Source organism: Neopelma chrysocephalum, unplaced genomic scaffold, assembly GCF_003984885.1.
Source record: "Neopelma chrysocephalum unplaced genomic scaffold, ASM398488v2 Primary Assembly neopelma1_59, whole genome shotgun sequence".
Lineage (NCBI taxonomy): Eukaryota > Metazoa > Chordata > Aves > Passeriformes > Pipridae > Neopelma > Neopelma chrysocephalum.
This window is the reverse complement of record NW_020897714.1, coordinates 24,707,028-24,733,347: the sequence shown is the minus strand read 5'-3', so window position 1 is coordinate 24,733,347 and position 26,320 is coordinate 24,707,028. Positions and strand designations below refer to the sequence as shown.

General features: G+C 45.2%; 1 protein-coding gene across 3 annotated transcripts in view; it reads left to right on the top strand.

Annotated features, from left to right (window-relative positions):
• The window catches only part of DENND2A (DENN domain containing 2A), a 56,390-nt gene that overhangs the window by 9,901 nt on the left and 20,169 nt on the right, over positions 1-26,320 (top strand). The window contains exons 1-8 of one of the 3 annotated variants that reach the window (XM_027680548.1): positions 8,716-8,734; positions 12,021-12,119; positions 13,762-14,970; positions 15,945-16,072; positions 18,498-18,619; positions 20,927-21,124; positions 23,043-23,136; positions 24,392-24,442. In XM_027680548.1, the coding sequence (XP_027536349.1) occupies positions 12,049-12,119; positions 13,762-14,970; positions 15,945-16,072; positions 18,498-18,619; positions 20,927-21,124; positions 23,043-23,136; positions 24,392-24,442 (1,873 nt within the window). In that variant the 5' untranslated portion in view covers positions 8,716-8,734; positions 12,021-12,048. Of the gene's footprint in view, positions 1-8,715; positions 8,735-12,020; positions 12,120-13,761; positions 14,971-15,944; positions 16,073-18,497; positions 18,620-20,926; positions 21,125-23,042; positions 23,137-24,391; positions 24,443-26,320 lie in introns of those variants that run through there. The other 2 variants (XM_027680549.1, XM_027680547.1) reach the window with 2 other exon arrangements.

The window sequence follows — 26,320 nt, the reverse complement described above, 5'->3', positions numbered from 1 at the left end:
GGTGAGGTGCAAGCCACACCATAAACACTGGAGTCACATCAATACCTTCAGTGCAGCTAGGATTTCTCCTTGCATTGGACTGGAAACAACGTGTTTATGAGCATTTAAGATGAAAGGGGATGATGTTTATTGAATAGTTCGGGGACAGGGCTTTCTCAAAGGGTTTAACTCCAGAAGACTCCTACTTTGATACTTTGTTCTAGGTCCTGTAAAATGTGCCCTTGTGAAATGCAGTCAGTGCTGGCGGCTTTGTAGTAATGAGTTTTTCCTGTGCACAATAAACAGTATCGGGGCCCAGTCCAGGATAACATCCAAACATCTTGGGTGGAGTATGCCCTTGTGGTTACCCTGGAATACAAAACTTGGATGCACGTTCTTTGGGTTGGAAGCTTGTGTACAAATAGCTCTGCTTCAGTTGTGAGATAAGGGCTTGATGGGGACAATTGTACATGGGTGCTCTGCTTTTTCTCCATTATCAAACAGTGTGATGTGTATAAAAGAACGTAAACAATGGAAATTAAAGCCTTTATGTATGTATTGGCTTTAGCACATCCCTTGGAAGAGAGCAGTGAACAATATGTGCTTGTTTGATAACTCTCCAGTTTCTAGGTTTTCTACCATGAGAAGCTCAAGGGAACACTTCAGCAAAAGGAAAAAACAAATCTCCCAAATAAATGCTTTCAGTATTTCTCATTTTTGTTTTGTAGTTGGTTGGTTGGTTTGGTTTGTTGGGGGTTTTTTTAAGTTACTTCTGAAAAAAAATTAAAAAAATTTTACCTTGATCTCTCTGAAAGTTGAATGAATTTGGGAAGAAAATATTTTCCTTTTCTAATAGTGAGAATTTACAGCACTCATCAATATTTGCCAAGGCAGCCTTACTTGTGGATTCATGGCCCCACTAATAGCTTCCATTGAGCTGTTGCAGTTTGTTAGGCACTACAGAATTATTACGGACAAAAGATGATGGAAATGTGTTAGGGATAGCATAATTATATATCTTGTTTTTACTGCTTCCTTGCTGATCAGTTGGAGAAAGGCAAAAAAATATCACTGGGGGAGGAAAATGTCTAGTAATAATGTTTTGAAAGGGATTTTTTGTTTGTTTTCCACAGAGAAAATGAGAGTGATTACTCACTTTTACAGTAATTATTGATATGTTACCATAGGTTAATCCAGGCTGGGAGGGATTGCAGGAGGCTTCTATTCAGCCTCCTTCTCAAAGAGGTTCAGGTCTGAGCTCAGACCAGTTTGCTCAGGGCTTTGGTTGGGTTTGGAAAAAATCTCCAGTAATGGAGACATCAGGGCTGTTCCAGAGCTCTATTATCCTTGTGGTGAAAAAAAATTTTTCCTCATATCAAGTCTCTATGTTGTCTCTCATCTTGTCTCTCATCCCACCAAGAGAGAAACAGCCAAGGAATTTGCTTCAGGTCACGCACTGTGCTACACCAATGGTTTTGTTTTTATGAGAAGTAGAGTGATTAAAAAGTCACAAGAGAATGTGTAAACCTGAGTCATGTTTCTGAAGAGGGACTGGGTGCATAGGTGTCAGTTCAGGTCTGACTTGGACACGCTCAGGTGCAGAGGGTCACTGTGTCTGTCTGTCTTCCGAGCTGCCAGATATGAGGAAGCTCTTTAGACCATGTCTAGATGAATCAGTTCTTCTGGAAGTGCCTTTTTCAGGACTGTGGTCTGTTGTCTCAGACGTCTCCCACATTAGCAAGTTCTGCCAGCTCTGTGGAGCTGGATCTGGCACCTGGTAAGGAGCAGAGTTTGCAAGGTATGTAGGTGCAGGAAGGTGCAGAGAGATATTCTCTCAATTTTCCCAACCATACCTAGACATGTCTCCTGTTTCAATCAGTGAAAAACTGTGCTTACAGTTCCTTGAATATGTTAGCTGCTTCTACAGTTATAGAATCATTTAGGTTGGCAGAGACCCCTAAGATCATGGAGTACAACCATTAACCTAACACGGCCAAGTCCACACTAGATCATGTCCCTAAGTGCCACATGAATACAGCCCGGAGCTAGTTCAGTCGAAGCTGGGACTTATTTGAGAGTTAAAATAAGGAGATGGAATTGCAAGTATAACTGCAAGCCTAGTAGGAATGTTTGTTTAAAAAAAATCTGATCCTTGGTTGTGAAAATAAGGTTTAGGCTTCAAAGTCATGTAGTCACTTTTGAAAATTTTACTCTTTTATATTTTATTTATTTACTTCCCTGGGGCTTTTCTACCACAAAAGTGGCAGAAGAATGTGCCATCAAGCCATCGTGATGTCTTGCCAGCATTTTTGCCCCTCTGTTACATAGTTTTATGGTCAGAAGCTGTACTGAAGCCCATGGGGAGAATGCATATAGATGGTTTATGAGAACAGGCTTGCTCGACATGCTCTGCTCTTGTCCAGTGGGGTTGAGGAGCCTTTAAAGAGCAAAGAGTCCTTCCTCATGTTTTGTGCTCAGGTTGCTAAATTCCTGGCTATGGACAGGGCATGGGCGGACTAGCAACACGTTGATGTGGGTTGATTTTCTGTCTTTGTTGCTTTCTCACCCGGGGTGCCACTGTCAGCACAGAGGGGAAACCCCTGTGCTTGTTTCCCCAGGCCATTGCCCTCCTGACACCCTCCTCTGCTGAGCCACTGCAGCAGTTCCTGTGCTTGGGATCACCCTGGGAGGGAGAAAGTATCAAACCGCATGTGAAAGGGTGGAGGAGGAAGAGAGATTTTTCCCTAGGATTTGGGGGTTTCGGTAGGGCTTTTTTCCCCGCTTTTATTGGCCGTGAGTGCAATGACCGCTTAACCACATGGACCGGGCTTGCTCCCTCCCCCACGCTTCCTCTCCCTGGCAAAGCAAAGGCGCTCAGATTTCCTCCCAGCACGGGCGGATGGCGGCTCTCAGCTACATTCCTCTCAGCACAAAAGAAAAGGAAAAACTGCTCTCCGCACGGGCAGATGGCCGACTGTTTCCTGGCAGCTCCGCTCCACTGTCCTTTTTCCTATTGTCCTGACAAACACACGCACACATGCACGCACACACCCACAGGGACCAGCTTTCCTCCTGGAAAAATAAATAAATGCAAGCCCTCTTTGCAGAGGTTTTTTTCTTCTTTGGAGCTGTGTGGGTTTCCTCCTCGTGATGGCTGAATCTTTGGCAGCTCACGTGCTGCCTGGCCCTGCTCTCTGCTGAGGAAGGTTGAGCGAGGGGATGGTGTGCTGTTCTGTGGCTGAAAGATTTCCATAAATAATAAGATCTGCAATGAAGAGATTCTGCCTTTGTGATACGTGGGGGAGTGAGGCGGAGAGGAAAGAGGAGGTTGAACAAGACAGAGGGAAGTGGGGTCTCCTGAACCAAAATGAAATCTACGGGTGACTTTTGCTTGAGCTCAGAAGGTGATGCTTAATAGAGACAGACTGTAGTGGCAGGTCATGGACTTGGAAATGGTACATGAAGGTCTCTTGAAGCATGCAGATGGTGCCCCAAGGTTGTGGTGATGGACACTTCAGGAAGCTGTGTGCTAAATCCTGAGCAGGAGGGACAGGAGTCAGCATCCTGCACAGGGTGAAGGCCAGCAAAGGAGAAATTTGCTGAGGCTTCATTTGTCTCCCTGATTATAACATATTTTGGAAGAAGTTGAGGTTCTTCATTTTAATGCTCTCATTTCCTTTCTGAATGTGAGACAATTTGTCTTCCTGCCAGGAAACACTTTGCTCCTTGAAGGGACCTCTTTGGGTCCTGTATATTACAATAGCAGAGGTTATCTCACCACATAGAAAATGAATTCCAGTGTGGTTCATGAGCTGAACACTATTTTTTAGTGGCAGGTTGTTTCCTATGCTGTCAAATGTTTGGTTTTCTTACAAGCATAATAACTTAATTCTTTCCAGTTCTTTTTACACTAGGAAGGATTTACTGTTGCAGTAGGACTGGTATGTTTGTAACTCAGCATTCCTATTGAAGGAGAAAAAGTACCTACATCAGTTAGCTACAATAGTAGAAATGAGTATTTGCCTATTTGGTTTTGACTTTGCTGGGAACTGAAGCCAGTTGCACTGCATCTGCTGGGATCCTGTCTCTCCATGTGGCTGATAGACAATTCCGCTGGCAGATGTGCGCTCGTGTAAATCTGGTCCCTATTTCCTTTGTTTTATTCCGTATTGACTACAGTCTTCTCTGTGGGTAGTTTCAAAGCCAAAGAAAACAGGTATTAATCGCTGTCTCCACTGATGTAATCAGCAAGCAAGGCTTCACCAATAATGTCTTCTTCAGCCTTGACTTCAAGTAACTAAATTTTCATTTATTAGGCTGCAAAGCAAAAGTAAATATTATCCCACTTTGAGAGGGGATGAACAACCCCGTGTGTGCACACATGCGCTAACACAAGATCTAAAATGCAAGATGATCTAGTAATGCTAAGAACCATCACAGAAGAGCTGTTGATGTCCTCTACTCCTGCTTTCACCTCTCAGGGTCTTGGTTTTCTCATCTAGAATTTCTTTCTTTTAAAATCTTTTGTTCATTACTTTCTTGTAGAAAACATTGCCTGAAACACATAATTCCTCTAAACATTGCAATTAGACTTCATTTTAGCAGGCAGATTGGAAAATACTGAATCATTCTCTTTCTTTCCATGTGAATTTTTTCTTACTAATTGTTAAGCTACCTGCAGAAGTGAAGACTCATCACGTCTGTAAAGCAGTAATACAAACCATACTTGCCACCAGAACGCATAGCATATATACATGTATATACATAAAAATACATCTATACATGCAGGACTAGATCTGTGCTTGGAAACAGTGAATTAGAAAAAGAGTGTTGCTGTTCTGTTTGACAGGGTCATGTAACATCCCACTCCCAACCCTGGAAATGCTGTGTTTTCCAGCTGAGGGTGTGTCTGCCTGAAGGAAACTAAAGGGATGTCAAATACCCTTTGAGTTGTTTTTTTCTGTTTGTTATGTGTTTAGAGGGAGGAACAAAGGGAAAGTAAGACAATGGGAAATGTGGGACAAGCTTAATAACAGTGGGTGCAACGAGCCCCACCTTTAACAGAAGACAATTCGCATTGTGAGGCCCTGTTTTCAATTACTGTCTCCAGGTCAAAATTTTATTTTTGTTTCAGTCTGCAGATTTCCATGCTGAGCAGTGGCTCTGGCTGAATTACTTTTTGAGAGCCTTTAACCAAAATGTTTCAGCTGTTTCAAAGGGTGAAGCTGGGGAGAAAATTGTTGCTGCTTCCCCTATGCTAGAAAGTACATCAGGCTTTTCTTTTGTGAAGACTAATCTTATGCTTTGAAACAGAAGTGCTGTTTGGATCCAAAATTTGTCCTCTGCCACTCCTGTGTCATCTCTACCTTAACTTTTCCAAGGCTCTGTGGGAAGAAACTTTCAACTGGCACATGGACATTAGAATTTTTTATAGCTAAAATCTTCAGTAGTTACCTTGGTCCCCTATGTGCTCTCCTTCCAGCTCCCTGTGCCAGGTAGGTGATGCTGGTGATATCCCTGTGGAGCTTGACCTACAACCTTCAGTAAATGGGTGGTGGATGGAAGTAATGGACAAGAGGTGCGAGTAGTTTCTCGAGGGTCCATCTGCTTTACTAGAGAACGGAAGTGGCCTAGGGATGCAACTGAGACCCAGGGTGACCCCCTCAATATTGCCCCCAGTAGGTCCTGCTGGCTCCCCTCTTCTCATTGCTGAGGGTTAGCTTCTTTCCAAGCCTTGTTTCCAACTCTGGCAGAGGGGTTGGAACTAAATGATCTTTAAGGTCCCTTCCGACCCAAACCATGCTATGATTCCTTCCATGTGCTTCAGTGCTCCTCAGGTTTTTCATGACAGGTGACTCAGATTCCCCTCTATCTGAGCAGAAAACTTTCTGCCTGTCCTCCCTTTTACTTCTTTGCAGGTTTATCGAGTTGAACCAGGCAGGTTGCAAGCCCATCCTAGCTTGAAAGGGCTTTACACGCATTGGAGCTGATGTAAAGCAAGAGCAAAAAGAGGAAAAAAGCAGGCACACCCTTAGTCAATGGCAACCATTAGATGTGATCAGGCACGTCCTTTACCAAGGGCAGGGTTGAGACCGAGACCACCTTGCTGGCAGCCAAGGGTGGAGCAGGGCAGTCCCTTTAACCATAGTAATCCTTTAAATCAAATTAGTGACATATAAGCAGGCAGAGTTTGTTCTGTGTGCTTAGAGAGGGAGAAGGTCAGTAGACCGAATTATATCATAAAATTAAAGACATGTCATAACACACAGCACAGCTTTTCTGCACACAGGCTGAGCGCTGCTGGCACTGGGTTTCTGCATTCCTGGCATTGCAGCGTTGTTCCTCTGACATGGGGGGCATGCACAAGGAGAGAGGTTGTGGCACATTGATTCCACTTGGGGTTTTTGAAAATACAGTTTGTTTTGACACGTGGGATTCTCCTGACCCCCCCGTAAGCTCCGTGGTGTAAGACATGATAGATCAAAGGGAAAAGTTAGGACAGCGGGGTGAGGGGAGTAGGAGGCTGTGTGGGAGTTGGCTGTAAAAGATACTGTAGGAGCATGTCACTTCCCAGTCATTGGTCTGTTATGAATATGTTTGCATAATTTTATCCTGCTTTTTTTTCCTTTAACAAATAATTTGGGCCTGATCATCTACAATTAGGATACCATTATGAGTGTGATGAACTGAACAATCCTGCTGTTAGTGTCTTCAGTCTCGACCCACAGGAGACTGGCATGGCCAGGACAATTCGTGTGTGCAAAGAGGTCACTGCCCTAAACTAACAGTGCCCAGCACAGGATGGCAAAGTAACTGAGGTGGGAAGGTACCTCTGGAGATAGCAAAGTACAGCCCGGTGCTCAGAGTGTGGTCATGTGGAGCAGCTTGCTCAGGACATTGTCCAGTCTCTAGTCTCTCGGTCACTCTCTTGGTAAAAAAGTTTTTTCTCAGGAGTAAACTGAATCACGCTTTCACTGGGTGCTCTGAGAAGCTCTGCAGCGGGGGAGGTGGCCCATCCTCCCAGACCATGGGGTACACTCATCTGCAGGGCTGACTGGGAGAGGAAAGAAGTGGACTTCATAGAAGTCCTGTGAGGAGAAACTGTTGCTGCTGTCAGCAAGGGAAGGCTCATGGCACGAGTTGTGGAGCTTTGGGTCAAACACCCTGAGCTCAAGTTTGGGAATTTTCTTGCCTTGCTGCTGGTTTGGCATTGGGCACCTTGAGTCAGTGACTCCCCCACTGTAAACATCTTGTTTCACCAAGGGAGTCTGCTCTTGGGTCCTGTTGCCCTTCTCAGCTCTAGCTGTGTTCCTGCTTGGCTGGTGTCCTCTCTGCTCTGCAGGGGCTCGCTCCCTGAGGTTACGCTGCTGCCAGGGACCTCGGGAAGGCAGCTGTTTCTGCTGGGAACAGGGATGCTGCCTGGTGCTGGGGCTGTGTGCAGGGGCCCACGCAATGGCTTCTGTGTGCGTGTGAGCACAAGCACGCATCCTCATGCCTGCTTCTTCCCCCAAAGGAAAACAGGCTCTAAGCAGAGCAAGGGCTGGGGGAGGGAGCCTTGAAGGCTTTAACTGTTGGCTTCCCCGTACTCATGTTTTTCCTGTTAGTGTTTTGTCTTCTTGGCATCCTTCCTGTTCTTTATGTATATATATATATATATCTGTTACATATTGTTGTCTCCTTGTTGCTGTCTGTATGTTGCATCCTTTGTTGTGTAAAGCTCTGGAGCAGAATGGTGTTACTTTTAGGCTTTGTCTGGCTGCTCAGAGTTACTCATTAAAGTAACTGGAGAGACAGTTTCTGTGGGCAACAAGGAGAAACACAGCGTGTAGTCTTTCTTCTTGGAGGAGAGTTTGACCAGCTGCAGGTCGCTCCTGGTGCTGTGAAGCCTTACTGTTTATATGCATCAGCAGTGTGGCTAGTATCCAATTATGGAGCTGGATCCAATTTTTGTGAGAGGTGCAGAGTAAACAGAGCAAAGGAAACCTTGAGATACGGCCTCCAGCACGCAGCAATGGTAATACCCGTCCCCAAACCACAAGGTTCTTTGAGGTATGTTTGGTTTATTCCCCACAAACAAAATGGCAAAGAAGGGAGGTGTGGGAGGCTTGCTGCCATCACTGCCTGATCTTGTTGGAGGCAAGACTCCAGATGTGACCTGTGTGCTGGCTGTGTACATTTCTGATGATACAGACTAGAGGGTGCTTGGTGCTCCTCTGGCTTTTGTCATCGTCCGGTGGCTGCACCAAGTGCAGTGGGCAAAACTGGTGTCTTCCTCTCCCTAAAGGTGTTCCTGTGAAAGACTTATCTGCCCTTTGGGGGTGGGACCGTGCCTCTTTTTTGTTCACCAGTTGCTTTGGAAACATCTCGTAGTATCCAGTGCCCCGAACCAGATGTGCGTACTCCAAAAGCGTTTTGATCGGAAGTGCGGAAGAGGGCACTGGGGAAGGGGGGGTGGGAGGAAAACTTAAATTAGAAGAAAGCCAAACAGCTATTGCTGGAGACAGATGATTACAGCTCATGTCAAGGCTGTTTCCTGCATGCCAATGATAGATCAGTAAACAAACGCCTCTTTGCGAACACAAAGCAGGCAGGAACTCTGTTTGGAAGAGAGAGGTCGGGGTAGGTCTCACTTCACTTGGTAGCAGGAAGCCCCTATCACATGGCCCTGGGAATTGTGAGGCCGAGTGCGTGTGGGAGATACGCCGAGAGGCTTCTGCTGGGAGACTTCACATCCTTCCCAGGGTCTGGCCAACAGGTTTGAGAGCTCCCTCCCCTCCCTCTTTCCTCCCGCCTCATTCCCTGTCCTTCCTTTCGCAGTTTAATTTTGAAATGCTATCAGATGACTGCTTTGTTCCCCCAAACAATGGCAGGGATTACTTAATAAATTGCAGTGGCAAGGTTCTCCAAATGGGGCTCAGTATCTTCTCTCCCCTTTTATGGCCTTTATATCCTGCTCCAGGATGTACGTACCAGGAGCAGTGGCCCCAGGCTGGGGGTTGCTGTGGGGCTGTGCCTCCCATTGCAGGTAGAAAATTTTTGTGTGGTTTTTAGAGAAAGCAGCAATCCGTCAAGAAGTACCAGATGGATGTATGTCCTTCTTGGGTTGCCTGCCAAATGAACTCAGCCCTGCTTGTTTCTTCTAGGCAGTTGGTAGGGCCCTGGTCACGTTGCATATGAGGCAGGAAAGCAAAGCATTTCAGATAATACTTCTCAGCCTCTGGCAGGTCTCCCTTCCCCATGCCTACACGCGCTCCCTTGTGCTCTTTCCCCACTTCCCTCCACCTTTCCCTCCTGTCCTCACAACCTCATCACCTTCCTTGTACCAGATCATGTGCGTGTTGGACTCCTTCCATGTACTGCTTTGTCAGAAACTCCTAGTGAGAGCCTGAGCCAGCACACAGTCAGGGTGGTGTGTAGCTGATCATAGCGGAGATGTGGGGAGTCCGGAGGAACAAGAGTTCCCCTTGCCCTTTGCAGTGAACTATCACGGTAGCTCTGGGTGCCTTGTGCAGCCAAACCTTGGAAAACAAAAAGTAGATCTTCTCTATCTACTGGAGGCAATTTTCCATCACTGCCATCCCAGCTTCCTCTGGTGAGGTGTTGGCAGTGCCTGTGGGTCAGGCCTACAAGTCCTTTCTGGTGACCTTATTAACCTGAGAGATGATCCCATCACCTTTGAAGCTCATTTGGTTTTGGGATTGGCCCCAAGCAAATTATCTGACTGTTAGAGTAATTGGGAGGTACCTTATTATTTTCTGCTCTTTTATTCCAGATTTTTTTCCCCTCATGACTTCTGGTGTGTTTGGATAAATATTTACTCTTTTGAGCAGAACCAGTCAATGTGCTGCAATAATCCCCTAGGTGATGCTGAGAACACCACGTGTACCTTGCTGCTCAGGGTGAAGGCACAGCCATCTGTGTATTTCCTAGGGACGACTTTAGTCCCCTAAGCGGTGGGTGTGTCTGTAGGTACCTGGCTGTTGTCACAGCTCTGGGAGCTCCTGGACCAATCTTTAATCTGTCTAGTGCAAATGTGTTGTTTTGGTTACTCCTGCCACGTGTGGTGCCTGGAGGGGACAAATGTCCCTCTGGCCTTGGTTCCAAGTTCTGCTGATTGCAGTGGTGCTCCTTTCACAGGAGCAGCACTCAGCAGCTGCCTCATGGCTTACTTCTGCTCACCAATGGGGTCTGTCCCATCCACTACAAATGAAGAAACGAGTGCACCTCTTATTCTGTATTATCTTCTTTTTGACCTCTCCTGCAGGAAGAGTCAGTGACTGTGCTGAGCACCAGCACACATTTGCTCGTACCCAGATGTTTGTTTTAAAGGTAGTGTTTGTTAGGGGGCTGTTGGAAAAGGCTGAGAGATGGAGTTTCCTGGTGGGGAAATTGTGTGATCTTCTGAAGAGCTCATCCCAAGTGATCATTCCATGTTTCAGCAGAGCCACAGGGGTTGTGTGTGTGCTGACTCGTGTTGCTGTGTTCCTTGCTGCTGGAGGCAGTGCCAAGGAGCTGTGGGCACTGACCTCGCGGTGCGAGGCACGAGGTGAGTGCTGAGTGAAGAGACCATCCCTGCTCTGGGCATGTTGTAACCCAAGTGCAGAGCAGGCTCTGTTGCAGCTTTGCAGGAATCTGCTCTGGCTGCCTGGGTGAGTCATTCTTTGGCCAGGGCCACAAGCTATCGTTAGTTTTTCATTATTTTCAATCCGTAACAGTTAACGGGTGGATGAATAGATTTTGTTCCTCAGGCTGGTAAATTTTCCTGACAGTGTTGCAAGGCTGTTCTGTGTCTAGAAGTGAAGTGGGTGTTTGTTCCAGTTACTAATGAGGAAGAGAAGCCAAGGGGGTTTATTGTCTGGGAAAAGAGAGTCTGCTGAATGGTTAGCAATGAGCTGCCCCAAGTGTGTACACATTGAGTTGACCCAGAGTTCACTCCTTGCCTTAGGAACGTTGCCAGTGTAGAAGAAAGGGAGGGAGAGAAAACTGTGAACAAACAAAACTGATTTCCCCCCACCCCCTGCTTTTTTCCTTTCTCTACCCAAAAACTTACACAGTGGAAATGAGAGATCCTTTGTTTTTTACTGCTTCTGCAGTGATGTGTTTGTTTTTTTTAATGACAAGAGGCACCCAGTCTTGTTGTCAAATACCAGGCATGGTGGGGCAGCCTCTATCAGACCAGCCCCATGGACAGATCTGAAAGGCTTCAGATTTTCCAAGTATTGCCTACAAGATGGTGAGCCTGTTGTCATTGCCATGCTGTAGAGTACCCTGAGAAGTGAGGAGAGATGGTGCTGCAGAATAACAGAGTAATTTTTCTATTTTTTATTTAACAAGTAAGAGCACTGTAGCTCAATAAAAAGAAGATGGAGTCTGTTGCGTTTACTGGGTAGTGGTGGTACTCAAAAGAGAAGGACAGTGACTCCATGAATTCTAGAAATCAAGAGACAAACAGAATGACTCATTTTTGTGACTGATTTATCTTACCCCCACGAGGAGTTGTCCTCTGAAATGAGATCAGTAGCAGCCCAACATGACCCACCAGCGAGAAGACTAGTGGCTGCAGTGCAGTGTCTCCTCAGCCTAAAGTGTTTTCTGTCCCAAGCTGCAAATGTTGTGACAGTATTGTGTGCACATCAACCACTTCAGACATGTGGCCTTAACAGAGGTTGTTTTACAATTGTTTTTGTTTTAGTCTTCTGCAAGGGGAAAAAAAATCTAAATCCACCAAGATTTTGGCAAAAATAAAAGCGTTCATAAAACGTGCTCCATATTCAAGTCATGGTACAGCAATTGATGCTGAGTCAAAGACAATTTTTGCCCTCAAAAACTGTCAACTCCTCCCTGAGCTTCCGAGGGGTAATGCTATCACCCCTCTTCCCATTTCACAGAGGAGGAAACCTGGGTTGTCCTCAGAGAGCTGTCATATCTAGCTTTGGCTCCTCTCTTGGATTCCAAGGAGAAGCATACGTATGTGTGTGTGTGTAGAAGGAAAAGAGGATGCTGAGCACAGAGCAATGCTTCTTCTGTGTGTCTGTCTGCAGGTGACCTGCTGCCCTGCTGTGTGCTGACATGATGACAGCTAGCAAGGCGGCCGATGTGAGCAGCAAGTCTGGAAGCACTGTCTGCAAGTCCGTTGAGAGGTGAGAGCTTTCCATGTTTCAGTGCCAGGATGCTTTGCTTATGTTTGTTATCCCTAACACAAAGCAAAACAAAGGAAGGAAACATTCTCTCTGCTCTGCACTGTCCCTCTCTCCTCATGTGTTAAAGCACACCCCTAGGTCTCATCCTGGACTGTGATGCTGTGCATTGTATCATCCAGTCGGACTTTTAATGTCCCAGACTCGCAGTGCTAGAAAAGGTCTGCCCCAAGGCATGACCATTTGTGCTGATCATATCCCTGCCCATGCTTGCCCTGCCTGCACTTGAAATCATCAACACTTGGAGATTCCTCAGACAAGCCCCACTGTCCCCACCCATTGCAGACTTTTCCCAGTGTTCAACCTTGATTTCTACTCTGCAGTCCAACCACCAGTGGGACTGTGATACCCAGCTCCTTGGGAAAGACCACGGTGCCAGCTCTTAATCAAAGCATGGTGTCAATGAGACAGCCAGGAGTTAAATATCTGTGAAGGTGGGGAAGAACTGGGTCTGGCTCAAGTCCCATTTCTGCTCAGAAACCTGTCCCAAGCTCAATTTGCACTACAACTGAGTCTGCAATGGCTGCCAGCATTGCTTCACTCCAGGACAAAGCTCAAGGCCTGCCAGCACACCGGGCATCCCCATGGATTCTCTTACAAGAATGCTAAGTTCTGGAAGAGGCACACTTGACACTTTTAAGTGAATGAGGCAATTTCCCTAGTGGAATCTCAATGTTGGGATTGTGATTAAATGGAACTTATGGGTTTGCATCCCACTGACTACCTTGGGTTGTCCTGATGTTCTTTCCCAAGCCCAGGCAAACCTCAAGGACATGGCTAAGTGCTTTAGTTCAGAAACATTTTGCATTGGAATAACTGCATGTTCAGCTGGAATTTTACTATATTAATAAAATATCACAATATTGATACTGTGTTATCACACACTGGGAAATCCCTAGACTAAATATATTGGGGATTTTTTGTGCACTTTGGACTCAAACAGTGAAGATGTTTAATCTGAGAACGTTGAATCTGGTGTCTAGGTGCTTTGGGAGTGTGCCTCGGTGCATTGGAGCCTCAGCCCACATGTGGCCTGGGATGGTGGTAAAAGTGCAGTCTTTGTGCATCTGTATGTGTTTGGGGAACATTTGGATGGATGCACAGAGATCCTCTGAGCAGGCACTAGAGGAATGCCAGCTGAGTCATGTTTTCTCCTCTGTTCAACAGCAGCAATTTTGCTACTGTTTGCAAGTGGCCCATTTTGCATTTCTCGGCTCACTGCCTGATGGTGTCCAAAACTCTACTGCATTTTTGCACACACACACAGATGCATGTTCGTGAACCTCTCATTGGCATCAGCACGTCTGATGTACAAAAAATACCTCTCTCACTTGCCACCTACTGCTGCCGCAGAGAAAAGCTTCATTTCAAACACCATCTTGTTTGTAATGAGAGGAGAGCATTATGTCCTGGCTAGAAGGACCTTTCCCTGAGCATCCTTCCCTCTAAGCCCTTCTCAAGTGCTTAGTTTGAGCATCCTCTTCTGTTATCAGGTTCATGAGTAAAGCTTGAGGGAGCTGATGAACTTAACCAAGGGTGAGCGATGATGGTGAATGTTTCTTCTCCTTTTGTCTTTGATACGTAGGATCAAGCTTCCAGATAACAATACAGCGGCTGCAAAGGAATTAGAAAGACCTTCGTGCGGATTTTTGGGTGGGAGATGTTCTGAAGTTGCCTCTGCTGCCCTGGGTTTAACACCTGAAGCTGAACCAGTTTCTTCTGTGGTGAAGAACCCACTGGGAGCCTTGGAGAACTTGATGCTGGATCCAAAGCTAGACTGCTTTCAGCAGAACATGCTTAGTCCTAAAATGATTATCAGTGACCCATCTGTGGATCTGAATGTCAAAGAAAACAATAAAATTATCAGGAGACAGATAGGAGGTACTCAGAATATACGGTCACCTGGAAAAATTGGCTTGAGGAATAAGTCCTTCAGCATCAAGGACAAAATTTCAGAATGGGAAGGGAAAAAGGAAACTCAGTCTTCTCCTCGCAGAGAGGAGGAACCAGGAGTTAAAGACGAGCACAAGATGCCCTGTGTACCTGAGAAGACAAGTGGGGAAGCACCGGTGACTCGGAAGGTGGAGGCCAAGAGACTTGTGAACTGGGAACTGGAGTGCAAAGGGGCAGGCAAAGAGAATGAGCGGAAAGCAGGAACTCAGAAAGGCACAGGGCAGGCAGCAGAGCGAAAGGGGGAAGCACAGAAGGATGAGGAAGTGGAGTTCAGCCCTGGAAAATGCAAGGAGGTGAAAGCTGGGAAGTGGGAGATCCAGAAGGAGAATCTTTCAGTACTTAGTCAGGTCAAGAAGCTAGAGCAGGCTTTGAAAGACGGCTCAGCAGAACTGCAGCCACAGTTGCCTGGTACTTACTATTCCCCACAGTGCTTGCAGGAGAAAGCAGCACAAGGGCACGCTACTCCCGAGGGCCATGAGAGCATATGTGGGCCTGAGCTCAACAAAAGGCTTCTTGGCATGGACCTTGAAATCAGTGAGCCAATTTTTGGGACCCTGGAAGAGATAAGAACTTCTCATGTGAAATCCAAGCACTGCACGGTGGAGAATGTGTACACAGAGCCAGGGGTGCCAGAGAAGAAGCCCTTCATCAACCCACTGCCAAAGCCCCGGCGGACTTTCAAACACGAGGGGGAAGAGGACTGGGTGCCAGCAGCCAGGAATAAAAGAAACTTACCCCCTCTGCCATCCATTCCTCCCCCTCCTCTACCCTCCTCTCCTCCTCCATCAGCCGTCAGCAGGAGGCTCTGGAGCGGGAAGCACAAGAACAACGCTGACCACAGGTATTTGGGCCGTGTTTCACAAAGGTGTTGGTCTGGAAGGTCCCATCTTTCTCTGAGAGAGACGAGTCTTCCCCCATCACTCATAATCTCCATCATAACCAGCACAACTTCTCAGGGTAACTGTGAAGGGATAAGTCAAAGCAGATTTGGCCTTTATGGTCACTGTATTACATGGCTTAACCTTCAAGCCCAAGATTCAGGGATTTGGAGGTTTGTTTTGGTTTTTTTTAGCAGAAAGTCTATTTAATTACAAAATGACCACAGCTGGTCTGGAACGGGATCTGGAATGATAATCTCTAGGCTCTACCACAGCATTTTCACAGTTTGTAGTAAACCTATTCCTCTAACTGAAGCTGGTGTGTATATATTCTTCTGCAGTGCTTTCTTGCCTTTTCTTCCCTCCCACATGATTGCCACACATTTTTTTGGATGGGGAACAAAAAATACACAGCTTTTCTAATGCTCTCTGTATAAACTGTCACCTGAAAATTCCTGGCTGGGTTGCAGAAAGGAAATCAAAACTTTAGGTTTGTTCATGGAGGACACTTAACTGGTTTTACCTTTTCTACCGTCCTGCATGAAAGTATTGTTTTCCTGTTCTGGTCAGATTGCTGATTTTGGGCCCCCCATATTCCTGTCAAGGGTGAGATCTGTGCTGTAAATGGGATCTCTCATGGCCTCAAGTTCTGTGCAGTGTCACAGGATGTGTTACTTAACACTTGCATCTTCACAGTGTACTATTGCCATGACAACCCAGCTTATCCATGGCATCCCCAAATTGCCTTTATTTGCATGGCTGTTAAAAAACCAAATGCTTTTCCACGCTTTATATGGGATGAGGCTGTGAAATGTTCTCATCTCAGTAATTTTGCCAGCTGTGTGGCATGTTGGAGAAGTGAATTAGCTGTAATTTGGTTACAGATGTTGGTTAACTGTATCGCTCTGCTCCTTCTCCTCTCCCATCAATGGTGCAGGAAGTCCTATGAGTTTGAAGACTTGCTGCAGTCATCGTCTGAGAACGGCAGGGTGGATTGGTATGCGCAGACCAAGCTGGCCCTCACACGCACTTTATCTGAGGAGAACGTCTATGAGGACATCCTGGGTAGGAACTTTGGACAGGGAAGGGGAGTTGGCTGCTAGTGCTGAATAACTGCGACTCATGGTCAACCAGCATTCACCAGAGTTGCTGAATAAAGTATGCTTGTTATCCAGATGTAAACCGGGACACATTTTACACAGATTATTGGCAAGTAATAAGAAAAACGGGCGGAATATTTCAAAACTCATCAGCTTCAAAGATGAACCTGAGGCATGTGGGAAACAGCTTTTATTTTTTGCTGGTTTCTCTCTTCTGTCTTCCTTTTGTCCCATCGATTATTTCTCACAGCTCTGATCTGTCCATTGTGAGCTTGTCACTGCTGAGATAATGCGAACAGTCTGAAAACATAGCCTTGAAGTCAGTTCCACAGCTCAGGAATAGGATTGTGTATGGCTTCAGGTGCCATTGCAATTATGAAGCTAAGTCCCACAATCTTTGAAATTGAGATGGCGTTTTTTAATATTGTGAGTTAGATGGCCTTTGATGGAACACAGAATAGAAGCCTCCCTCTTGAAAAAGCCTTAATGAGTTTTCGTAGCTGTAGGCTCTTGGCTGAGTTCAGCAGAATGAGAAGACTGGGTGCATCAGCTCTTGCTGTGCAGCTGAAATCCTACAAAGATGGTCTGTGTTGTTCAGCCTGGGAGGAGCTGCTCTTCCTCAGGAAGAGGCCAGGCACTATTATTTTAATATGAATAAAATCTGATCATACTTGATGAGAAAGGTCTCTGAAGGGAATTGTGTTCCTTTGGGACTGATGGCAGAACAAGGTAGTTCCAATCCATCCTTTTTGACATTTTTGAAGCTGTCGCCCTCATTTCTGGGGCTAAGGGCCTTGTGTTTGCTTTTTTTCTTCTCTTTATTTGGAGGGCCAAAGGAACAGGGAGTTTCCGAGCAGCTGCTGGGGGGGTTTTATGTTGGGGCATGATGGGAGGTCTCAGAAACCACTGAGTAAGGGTCACCTTGTCAGCTGGAATAACATGGATAGCATTACAGAGTGGCTGTAAAGGCAAATCCGTCTATTCAAACACAAGAACACCCCTGTGTCCCAAGCTTGCAGGGAACTCAAACACCAGCCTGAAATTCCTCTCCCCTCCAGCTTTCAGTTACAAAGATTAGAAGAAAACAAAGTTATGGGTAATTGTCAGCTAACAGAGTATGTTTGTTTTTTAGTTTTCTTGCTGCATGTCTAGGCTTTGCCTGGAGTCAGTGATCTTTAATTGGTTCCTGCAATCCTGGTGGTGTTACCATGGAAGCTTGGGAAAAGGGATGGACAGGGATAACTCAAAAAAAGCTGCAGTTTTGTTTTTCACAAGACCACAGACAAGTTTAACCCACAAAACAAACAAGATGTGAAAATCACACCAATGGAGGGGGAACCAAGACTTCAGCCACAGGACTTTAGTGCTGACCCGCAGATAATCATGTGTGTCCATCAGGGCATGAAAGCACGCACATACACACATTCATATGTGTGATTTAGGAAGGGTTCAGCTGTTGAGATAATCATTCCATTTCACAGCAAGTCACACAGATTTCCTTCATGCACCATCTTTTTACCTGTTCACCGTTGCTTACCTGGAATATTGGAAGTTGTGCCAGGCAGATGAATGACAAGGTTTATTTGTCAAAAGGACGGAAACGGTGCTCTTTAGTCTCGACTGAAGTTAATTGGACATGCCTAGCAGTTTGAGGATGGGCCAGGCAGCAGAACTCAAGCTTGTTCTTTTTTCTCCAATCTACCCAGTTACATGACAGCTGAAGTATATTTTCAGTACTGAATGGCCATTCCCTCTTTCTGAAATGCAGCATATGAGATTGAAGCACCCATGATTGGCAGATGTGTTTGAAAACCTGTGTTGTATGATAGACATCCACGTTCAGAGAGTGGATTAAATCTTTCTTCTGTAAGCCCAAGAGCAGTGCATTGCTTCAGCCCCAAGTAAGTGATGACCTCTGGTCATCACTTTAGAGGGTTTAGGGGTGTTTAAGTCCCCCTAAATGTGAAGCTTAAACAGAGGAGAGAGAGCCTTTATGCTAGCCTTCAGCTCTGAGTTTCATTTGGGCAATTCTAAGCAGAAGAGTGGAAAGAAGGAAATATAATTATTTACCAATGTACATGAGAACCTCACAGCTCTTCTGGAGACAGAAAAATGAACTTGAGGACTTGCTTGGTCTTTTCCATATGTAGTATCTGTGATATGTTTCTATGGCTGCATGTGCCTGTGTCAGGGTTTGGACACTGTCCAGCAAGCAGCTGGACTTCTAGGGCTATGGAGAGAATGAAGCAATTGTAGGAATGCTTGAGAACAGGTCTTTATGTCTGATGTGGGAGGTGGGAGAAGGCCAGCAGATCCCCAAACAGATTTTTATGGCAAACCTCAAACATTTTCTGCACTTACAATCTCTTGCTTGTGGCTTTTTGCGGCAGATCCACCATCAAAGGAAAACCCTTACGAAGACATTGAGACCAACAGCCGCTGTTTGGGGAAGAAATGTGTCCTGACCTTCCCAGCATCCCCCACCTCTTCTGTACCTGGGACTCCCACTAAGGTACTTTTGGTTCAAGTGGCTACCTCTCCTGCTCCAGTAGATTTTGGGTGAAATCCATGTCCTGTGTGGAAAAAGTGGACACTTTCATCATGTCAGGGTTTTTTCCTTTTTGTCTTTTACCACAGAGTGCAGTGAGATTGTCCTTTAGCAAAGTAAAGAAAACCCTAGCTTTCCCTTATACAAATGGTTTGCTGGCTTTCACTTTTTTTTCTTTCCAGGATTGCCTTCCCTGTAAGGGTGGGAAAACCTTCCTCCCCTCCAAGAGGGCATTTAAGTGCTTGGGTAGTCAAGCCCTGCAGTAGTGTTGGCTCAGTGGCAGTGGGCAGTCTGCCCATGCTGATGCCAAGGTGCCTCTGCAGCCCCTCCCTTAGGATGCATTTTTTGCTCTCTGTGATGAGTTGCTGGTAAGTAGTGCACTGCCAGTCCCTGGGATAGAGGACCAACATCAGAAGGGTGTTCCCACCACAGCCCAGCGCACAGCCTGGCACTTGCTCAGAGCTCAGGGCTTACCAAAGCCATCCCTGCTCTCAGCCTCCCAAGCTGTTTTGGTGGATTCATGTTGTCTGTTTAGATAGTCCAAGCCTGTAACAGCAGGGACAGCGTGATAGGCAAAGTCATCTTGGCAACAACTGAGTTCAGAGTGGATAGCAGGGATCTAAACACAGCTTTCCTAACCAAAGGGTTTTCCCATGCTTTCCAAGTTGCAACAATTAATAGAGCTGTTATCCAACATTTTTAGAAGTTTTGTGTGCAGTGTTTCTTGACATGTTGCTCTTTTTCAACCAGCTTCATGAGCACCTAAGGTTTCTTTGGATAATTCAACCCTTTAAAGTGAAAATTGTTCTGTGGTTCTCAATCCATTCTCCTTGCTGGTAGTTAGGTCTGGAGCAGCAAGGGTCTATGTATATGAATGTCAGGATGGAGTTGATTTCCCTCAGAGAGCTTTATAATCACCTGTGTGCCCTGATTTCCCTGCTGTCAAAAGGGGGCTGCAGTGTTGCATGGGAATGCCTTTCACCATAGGTATGGTTCCCAGCAGGAGACACGCAGGAGAGAGCTGAACAGGAGTAATCGTGTTACACTACAGTGCTTTGGCATCTAAAAGCCATGATCTGCATCACTCAGAAAAGAAGTGCTGCAGCTCTCTTGGCAACTAATGTGTTTAAAACTGCCAAGTGCATCATGCAGGAGAGCCTGCCCAGCCTAGAGAGTGAGGGGAAAGGTTCTGCACAGACTTTCAGTCGTGCCTCATATCACTAGTGCAGAATGAGATTCTTCAGTCTCGTTTTAACCTGTGACTTCTCTGTGGGTGGCAAGTGTTTTTGTGAGTTGAGCGTCTTCTGCCAAACCATCCAGAGACTCCTGAGCTAACCTGGGTGAATGAATTAGTCTGACTAATAGCTGATGAGTGTGTCTGTTGATGGAGGCAGATCATGGTGCTGCCTCAGCTACAGTCACAATGCTACTGTGACTTGTTCAGAACTAGGTTGGATAACTCTCCCCCGCACTTGGTGCTGTGTAGATACATCCTCTGGGAATGCAGCTACAATGCCCACAAAAAGTGCAGTTTAACCTTGTTATATAACCTCTGGGATATTCTGTAGGAGATGACAGAAAGTGTTCTTATTGACAGTCTTTGTGGTGAGAAGTGGTTTGCATCTTTCTGGTGAGAAGAGTATGTGGAACTGAGCTTTCTACCTCTCTGAGGCTGTTTTTGATCAGAGGCTTTAAAAACTTTACTCTGGTACTGAAATATCTACTGTCATACTCCCATTGAACTTGCTAATGAGTTTAGGAGGAAACCAGTGTCCATAATTGTCTGTCATGGCTTTTTTTGTACCCTCCTCTGAAATATTTGAATCTGCTTACTGTCAAAGACAGCCATACTGACAGTGCTTTTTGTCCAGTCTCACTGCTTCTCTGTTTCTCCTGGCTAGCTGCTCCTTATCCCAAATGTTTGTGGTCAGTTGGTTGGTTAGCCTTGTCCTGTTTACGATCCCAGCCTCTGGATTACCCAAGTCCCAGGAGATGTTTTTTCACACTGGGGCAAGGCTTCTTGGCCAACCCCTGAGGTTGTGTTTGGTTTTGGAATGAATATGAGATGGTTAAGTTTCTGTTAAGATGGTCAAGATGATCCAGCCAGGCAGATGGGTGGGTTTCTTGCATGTGTAGAAATCTGTGGGCACTCTTGTTTTGACAACTGAGTGCTGTGGCTACCCCACTGGATTTACTGTGGTGACAGTGTTAGCAATGAAGCAAAGGTACATGAGATACTGTGGTCATTCATTCCTTCTCCTTCATTTCCAGTTGCTTTCCAAACCCATTTTTTTCCGACAAAACTCGGAGCGTCGGAGTTTCAAACTGCCAGACATAAGGAAACTGAGCCGTGATGGGACAGGGTCACCATCCAAAATCAGCCCTCCCTCAACCCCCAGCAGTCCAGATGACACCTTCTTCTCCTTGGGAGACTCCCAGAATGGCAAGAGGAGAAGGAAGATTCCCAAGGTAAATATAGGTCTTTGTCTTTTTTATTTGGCTTCTTCCAGGCAGGAATGAGACAATGTTTTCTTTAGTTCCCAATGTGGCATCTCTGCGATATTGTTCTTGTCCTGGCTGTTGTCTTGACTTGTGTTTAACCCCCTTTCTGCCTGAAGGAGAAGGCACACAAACATGTCTGCAAGTTTTGAAGAAGTTATTTTTCAATCTGAGACTTCATGATTTTTGGGAGAGATAAAATAATAAGAAAAAAAAAAAAGGATTGTAATTTTGGGATAAAAATTGAAGTATGTTAGAGGGGAAAAAAGCAGTTAATATTTTTGCAAAAGACATACCCCATCATACTTCCTTCTGTGCTTCCTGGATAGGACAGTCAGAAATTGTCTATGTGTTGTATGTTTGTTTCCTCCTCAAAATCTGTTGTTCTTTGCTTGGTCTGATTCATGCACTGGCTGTTTATAATTCAAGGTAAGGTGTGATTGGAGGTGAGCAATGTACATACTGACATTTGAGTGACAAAAGGACTTGTCTGCAATTACGAACATTTTCTGCAGCAGTGTTTCCTACTTCATATTTACATACAGCATGACTCCATTTCAATTTTATTTTCTTTCAAATCTGGCAAGATGTGTATTCAGTCCAAATGAGGTTTGGCAGCAGTCTATCTATTGAATGTTTCAAAGACACAGTTATAAAAACACAGTTGCTTATCCCAGTCTTTGCTGGACAAGCAGAGGCTACCAGGGTTTGTCTGTGGTGATCTTTTTCCAAACCCAGAGTTTTCATTTGGGGAAAAAGGGATGTGTTTGTATATGGTCTTTGTGTCCTGGTTGCCAGATCTGCGTTCATGTTTGCATACCTGATTTTTGAATGCCCTCTCTGTGTACCTCACCCCTTCAGGAATGAGCCAGACTGCAAATGTCTCAGGTTTTCTTTCCCAATATGCCTACATACCTGTGCAGGTGCTGGAGCTCTATCGGTGTGTTCACACTGTGTGACTTTTATGTCAGTTGAAAAGGTTACAAGGATTTACTTACCAGACTGCCACTGAGCAGTCTTGCAGACCAAGCTCAGAACTGAGGTTTGCTGTGACAGTGATAACATTGACCTGAGACTTGAGCTGGGCATCTAGGTGGAGGCTGTACTTCCACATCAGATTATCCTGCCTCCCATTTAAATATTCGGATTCAGAGCTCCCTGACCAAGTATGTGGTGGGCCTGTCTTACCTTGAGCTCTCAGGACATGTGTGCAGGGATCACAGACTTTCTGAAATAAAGCTGTAGCCTCCTACTCCTGCCTGGGACCTTGACAAGGAAGCAGATCTGCTTAGGGAATCCCGGCATGATTCTGCTGCAATTCCCTGTCCCTTCAGGAATGAACAGAGACCAGAGGCACTGAATGAGCCACTGAGCCCAGCTATGCCCAACACTAACATCCTCTCTCCTGGTCAGTTGGGAGGCCAGGGATTAAAGGATTTGCAAAGAAAACCACTGGTATAAAATACTTCAACATTGCTGGCTGCCACCCATCTCGGTTTCTTCAGTCATCCTCCAGCCAGTTTTCTGCTTCCAAACCTGCAGACCAGACCAGGTTTCCAAGGGAACCTCTGGTCCTTGGAGCGTGGATCACAGTATGGAGAAGTGGACACTGTCAAGCTCATGTGGCCACACAGTGTGGAAGGCACTAAAACGTGGCCTTTCATCGGGGCTTGTTACCTTGGGCTCCTGCTGTGCCCGCTTCTGTACCAGAGTGAGTGTGGCCACTGGCAGCACAAGATAGATCCTGGTAATTGTGAGCTCTGGGCCATCGAGGGAAGAGTTTCAATATGACCAAAGTTGGGAAACAGAGCACTTTGCATGAAATTCTAACTTGCTGTTTTGCCTGTGGAGGAAAATAACCTTGTTTGTTTGTGTGTTTGCTGAGCAGCTTGTGTTGAAAATCAATGCCATTTATGAGGCACGGAGGGGAAAGAAACGTGTCAAGAGACTATCGCAGTCTACAGAGAGCAATTCAGGGAAAGGTAAAGGAACTTTGAATCATGATACATCTAAGACTTTTTGAGGACTTGTCTTACACTTCAGGCTGGCTTAGTGATTTATGTGACGTTTGCTAGTGCTTCTTCCAGTCCAGACTGAGTTGGGGTTTCCACCCTTTTTGTTGTAAGATGAGAGCTGTTCCTCTGCCAATTAAGACCTCGATTAAAATGGAAGTTTTTTGGTTTTCTTGCTTCATTTTCATTCCATGGCTTTGCATGATAACCTTATAGGTCACACCAAACATGTCCCCCCTTTTTGAAGTTTATTTCTGGAATAGGCTGGAAGCTTTGGAGAGGAATGTTCTGTCCAAAAAGTCTGATTTGTTGAGATCAAAATATTTTGCAGGAATGTGTCACTTCAGTGAACTGTCCAATGGAAGACAGTAGATTTTGAAACAGTCCTATTTCTTCTCCATCCTAATAAACAAATAACCTCAGTTAGGAGTCAGGGTTTTGAGAATTGACTGTAGGACCGTTGCCATCATAGCAGGATTGAGACTTTCAGCCTCCCACTGTCAGTTAACAGCTTGCCCAAAGCATTTAGATACTTCAGAGCAATTACTTTTAAACATCTCATCTCTGTAAAAATTAAAATTAGGTCTTTCCAACACAGTGTTTCTTTCCAAAACACTCCAATTTCCAGCAAAAGATGACCACCAGCTCTATTTGTTTCCCATAATTAATTTTTACTGTTTATCCTATTTTATAAAGACTAGACACCCACAGGGTGGATGGGTGGGTTTATATGAAACTTCAGGGGAAGCATCCCAGACTTTTTATACCCCTCTCTCATTGACAGAATAGGTTATTGGACCATATAGGCCTTGAGTCAGATTCAGTCTGATAGTGGGTTTTTTTGTTTCTTTTCTTGTTTTTGTCCCTTGTCCCATGAACTACTGCATATTAATCAGTATTTTACCTTGGTGTTGTGCTTATACAGACTTGGATAAAACACTACTCTGGCATTTTATTCTTTATGCAACTTTTATGGCTGTGCAAAATTGATTCTGTTGTTTGTTTGATGTTTGGGTGTTTTTTTCCCTGAATGAATGGGAAGATAGCAAGGTTGGTAAGCTAAATGTCTGTGGGTATGTGCACCCTTGAAAAGAACAAGAACCTTGGGACCTCTAATGTCTTCCCTCTGAAGCTGCCAGACCTGGCTTTCTCATGCCAGTGATAAGAAACACACAGTTATAAGCAGATTTTATTTAATTCATCTTCCCCTTTCTTTTTTTCCTAGTTACAGATGAAAACAGTGAATCAGACAGTGATACTGAAGAGAAGCTGAAAGGTAAGGCAAATGTGTGAAGGGAGCAAATGGCTCCTGATAAACTGTGCTCTGACCTCCTGGGACAAGGTCTCTCATCTGTGTTCTACCTTTGGAGAAGGAGCTTGTTTCTGCATAGAGCACAGTGAGAAGACAAAGATCTCAATGCTGCAGAAGAAAATCCATGGAAAAAAGGCTGTAGGCGCCCAAACCAAACATCTGTTCCAACTCCTATCAAAGCTCTTTGCACTGACTTTCGTAGTCAGTGAGGTTTCTCTGAGTTCAGAGTCAGAAATGAGTGACCAGGCTGACAGCAGCAGTGTTGTATGGGACTGGATGTTCAGAAACCCATCACGTGTTTACCAAGGGAGAAAAGCCACCAGCCACACTGGCTGGAAAGGAAAACAGAATTGCACTCTATAATTTATTGCTAGTTAAATTCTCCTGGACTGGCTTGCTTCACTCTGGTAGAGCTATATGGTGTACCAATCTCCATCCTAGTCTCCTGAAACCTCCTTGTACTGGTAATTAGCCCCAGGACATGCTGGGGACATTACAATCTTATGAGAATTTGTGTGGCAAATTCAAAGTGCTGTTAGAGTTAGAATGCAAGAAACTCCCTCAGATTCTAAAGTTTCCTGACTCACAAGCACACCTGATCTGGATAGCAGGTCAGTGCCTAGGCTGAAAAGACAGGCGTAAGCAGCTGTTGGGCTCTGTGTCAGCCACAGTACATTGTGTTTAGGAGTGCTCGTCCTTACTCTCTTTCAGGCTTTTAGAAAAGAAACCTCAGACTGAGCTCCCTTTTATGAACACAGCATCCCACACAAGAACTGCTGTATGCTCTTGCTCTTGTCTGCATTGGGAAGTCTTTTATCTGTATTGCTAAATTAGTAAGATCAAGCTGAAAGTTGCTGCCACCATCTGCCTTTTGACAGGTTCTTGGGCTTGCCTGGAGACAGGGAGACAGTGTTTGCACCCAGATTGCACAGAAATTACATTCACAACTGTCTTGAAACATGATATGGTGAAGTATAGACCATGTTCAGATTTAGCTGAGAAAGACAATGTAGATGTGGCCAGGAAGACTCAAACTCTTGTCTGTTACTGGTTGCCATAGTGAATCATATGCATCATCCTGTGTTTCTCAGTAACTGCAGCTGGGAATTAAGTCACCTCAATCCAAGAGCACAGAACTCTGAACAATATCCAGATCCATACCTGGGGCTGAGTGGCTGTGCAAGTCCACATAAGTGTGAATAGGAGCTCTGGCACTTGCTGTTTGCTCTAAGTACACCTGTATTTTGCTTTATGCCTTGTTGATCTGTTGACTTTCCTATTTTTAAAGAGGAAAGTGAGATGATTTAGCAAGTCTCTTGTATCTGGAACTTCGTGTGTTTTATGTAACAGGCCAATCACACCATCCAGTTACCTCTGCTTGGAGAGTCACTGTACATCATCTGAGACACAGTAAATCATAAGACTGAGTGTCAGAGCCAGAAGTGCTGACCCTTGGGAAGGAAAAATCTTTGAAGGCAAACTCTGCTGTGATGACAGCAGTAAAATTTGCTATCTTTAGTAGATTGCACAGAATATAAACAATGCAGATCTTGAGCAAGCTTTTCAGAAACACTCAGCATTGCTGTGACACTGCTCCTTTTGAAGTCCCTGGTGAAACAGAAACCACTTCTGAAAACTTTTGAAGATTTTCAGCCTTAGAGCAAATAACGTAATAGGTGACAAGAGAAAGGAGTCTAAGCCATCTTTCCAAGGCTTTAACTGTCCAGGGTTTGTTACATTTTCTGATTTAAGAGGCACCTCAAGATTACTTTAAATTGTATTGTCTGGAACAGTCTAGAATAGTCCACAAGTGGCACTTTTACCAGACAAAAGATCAAGTGT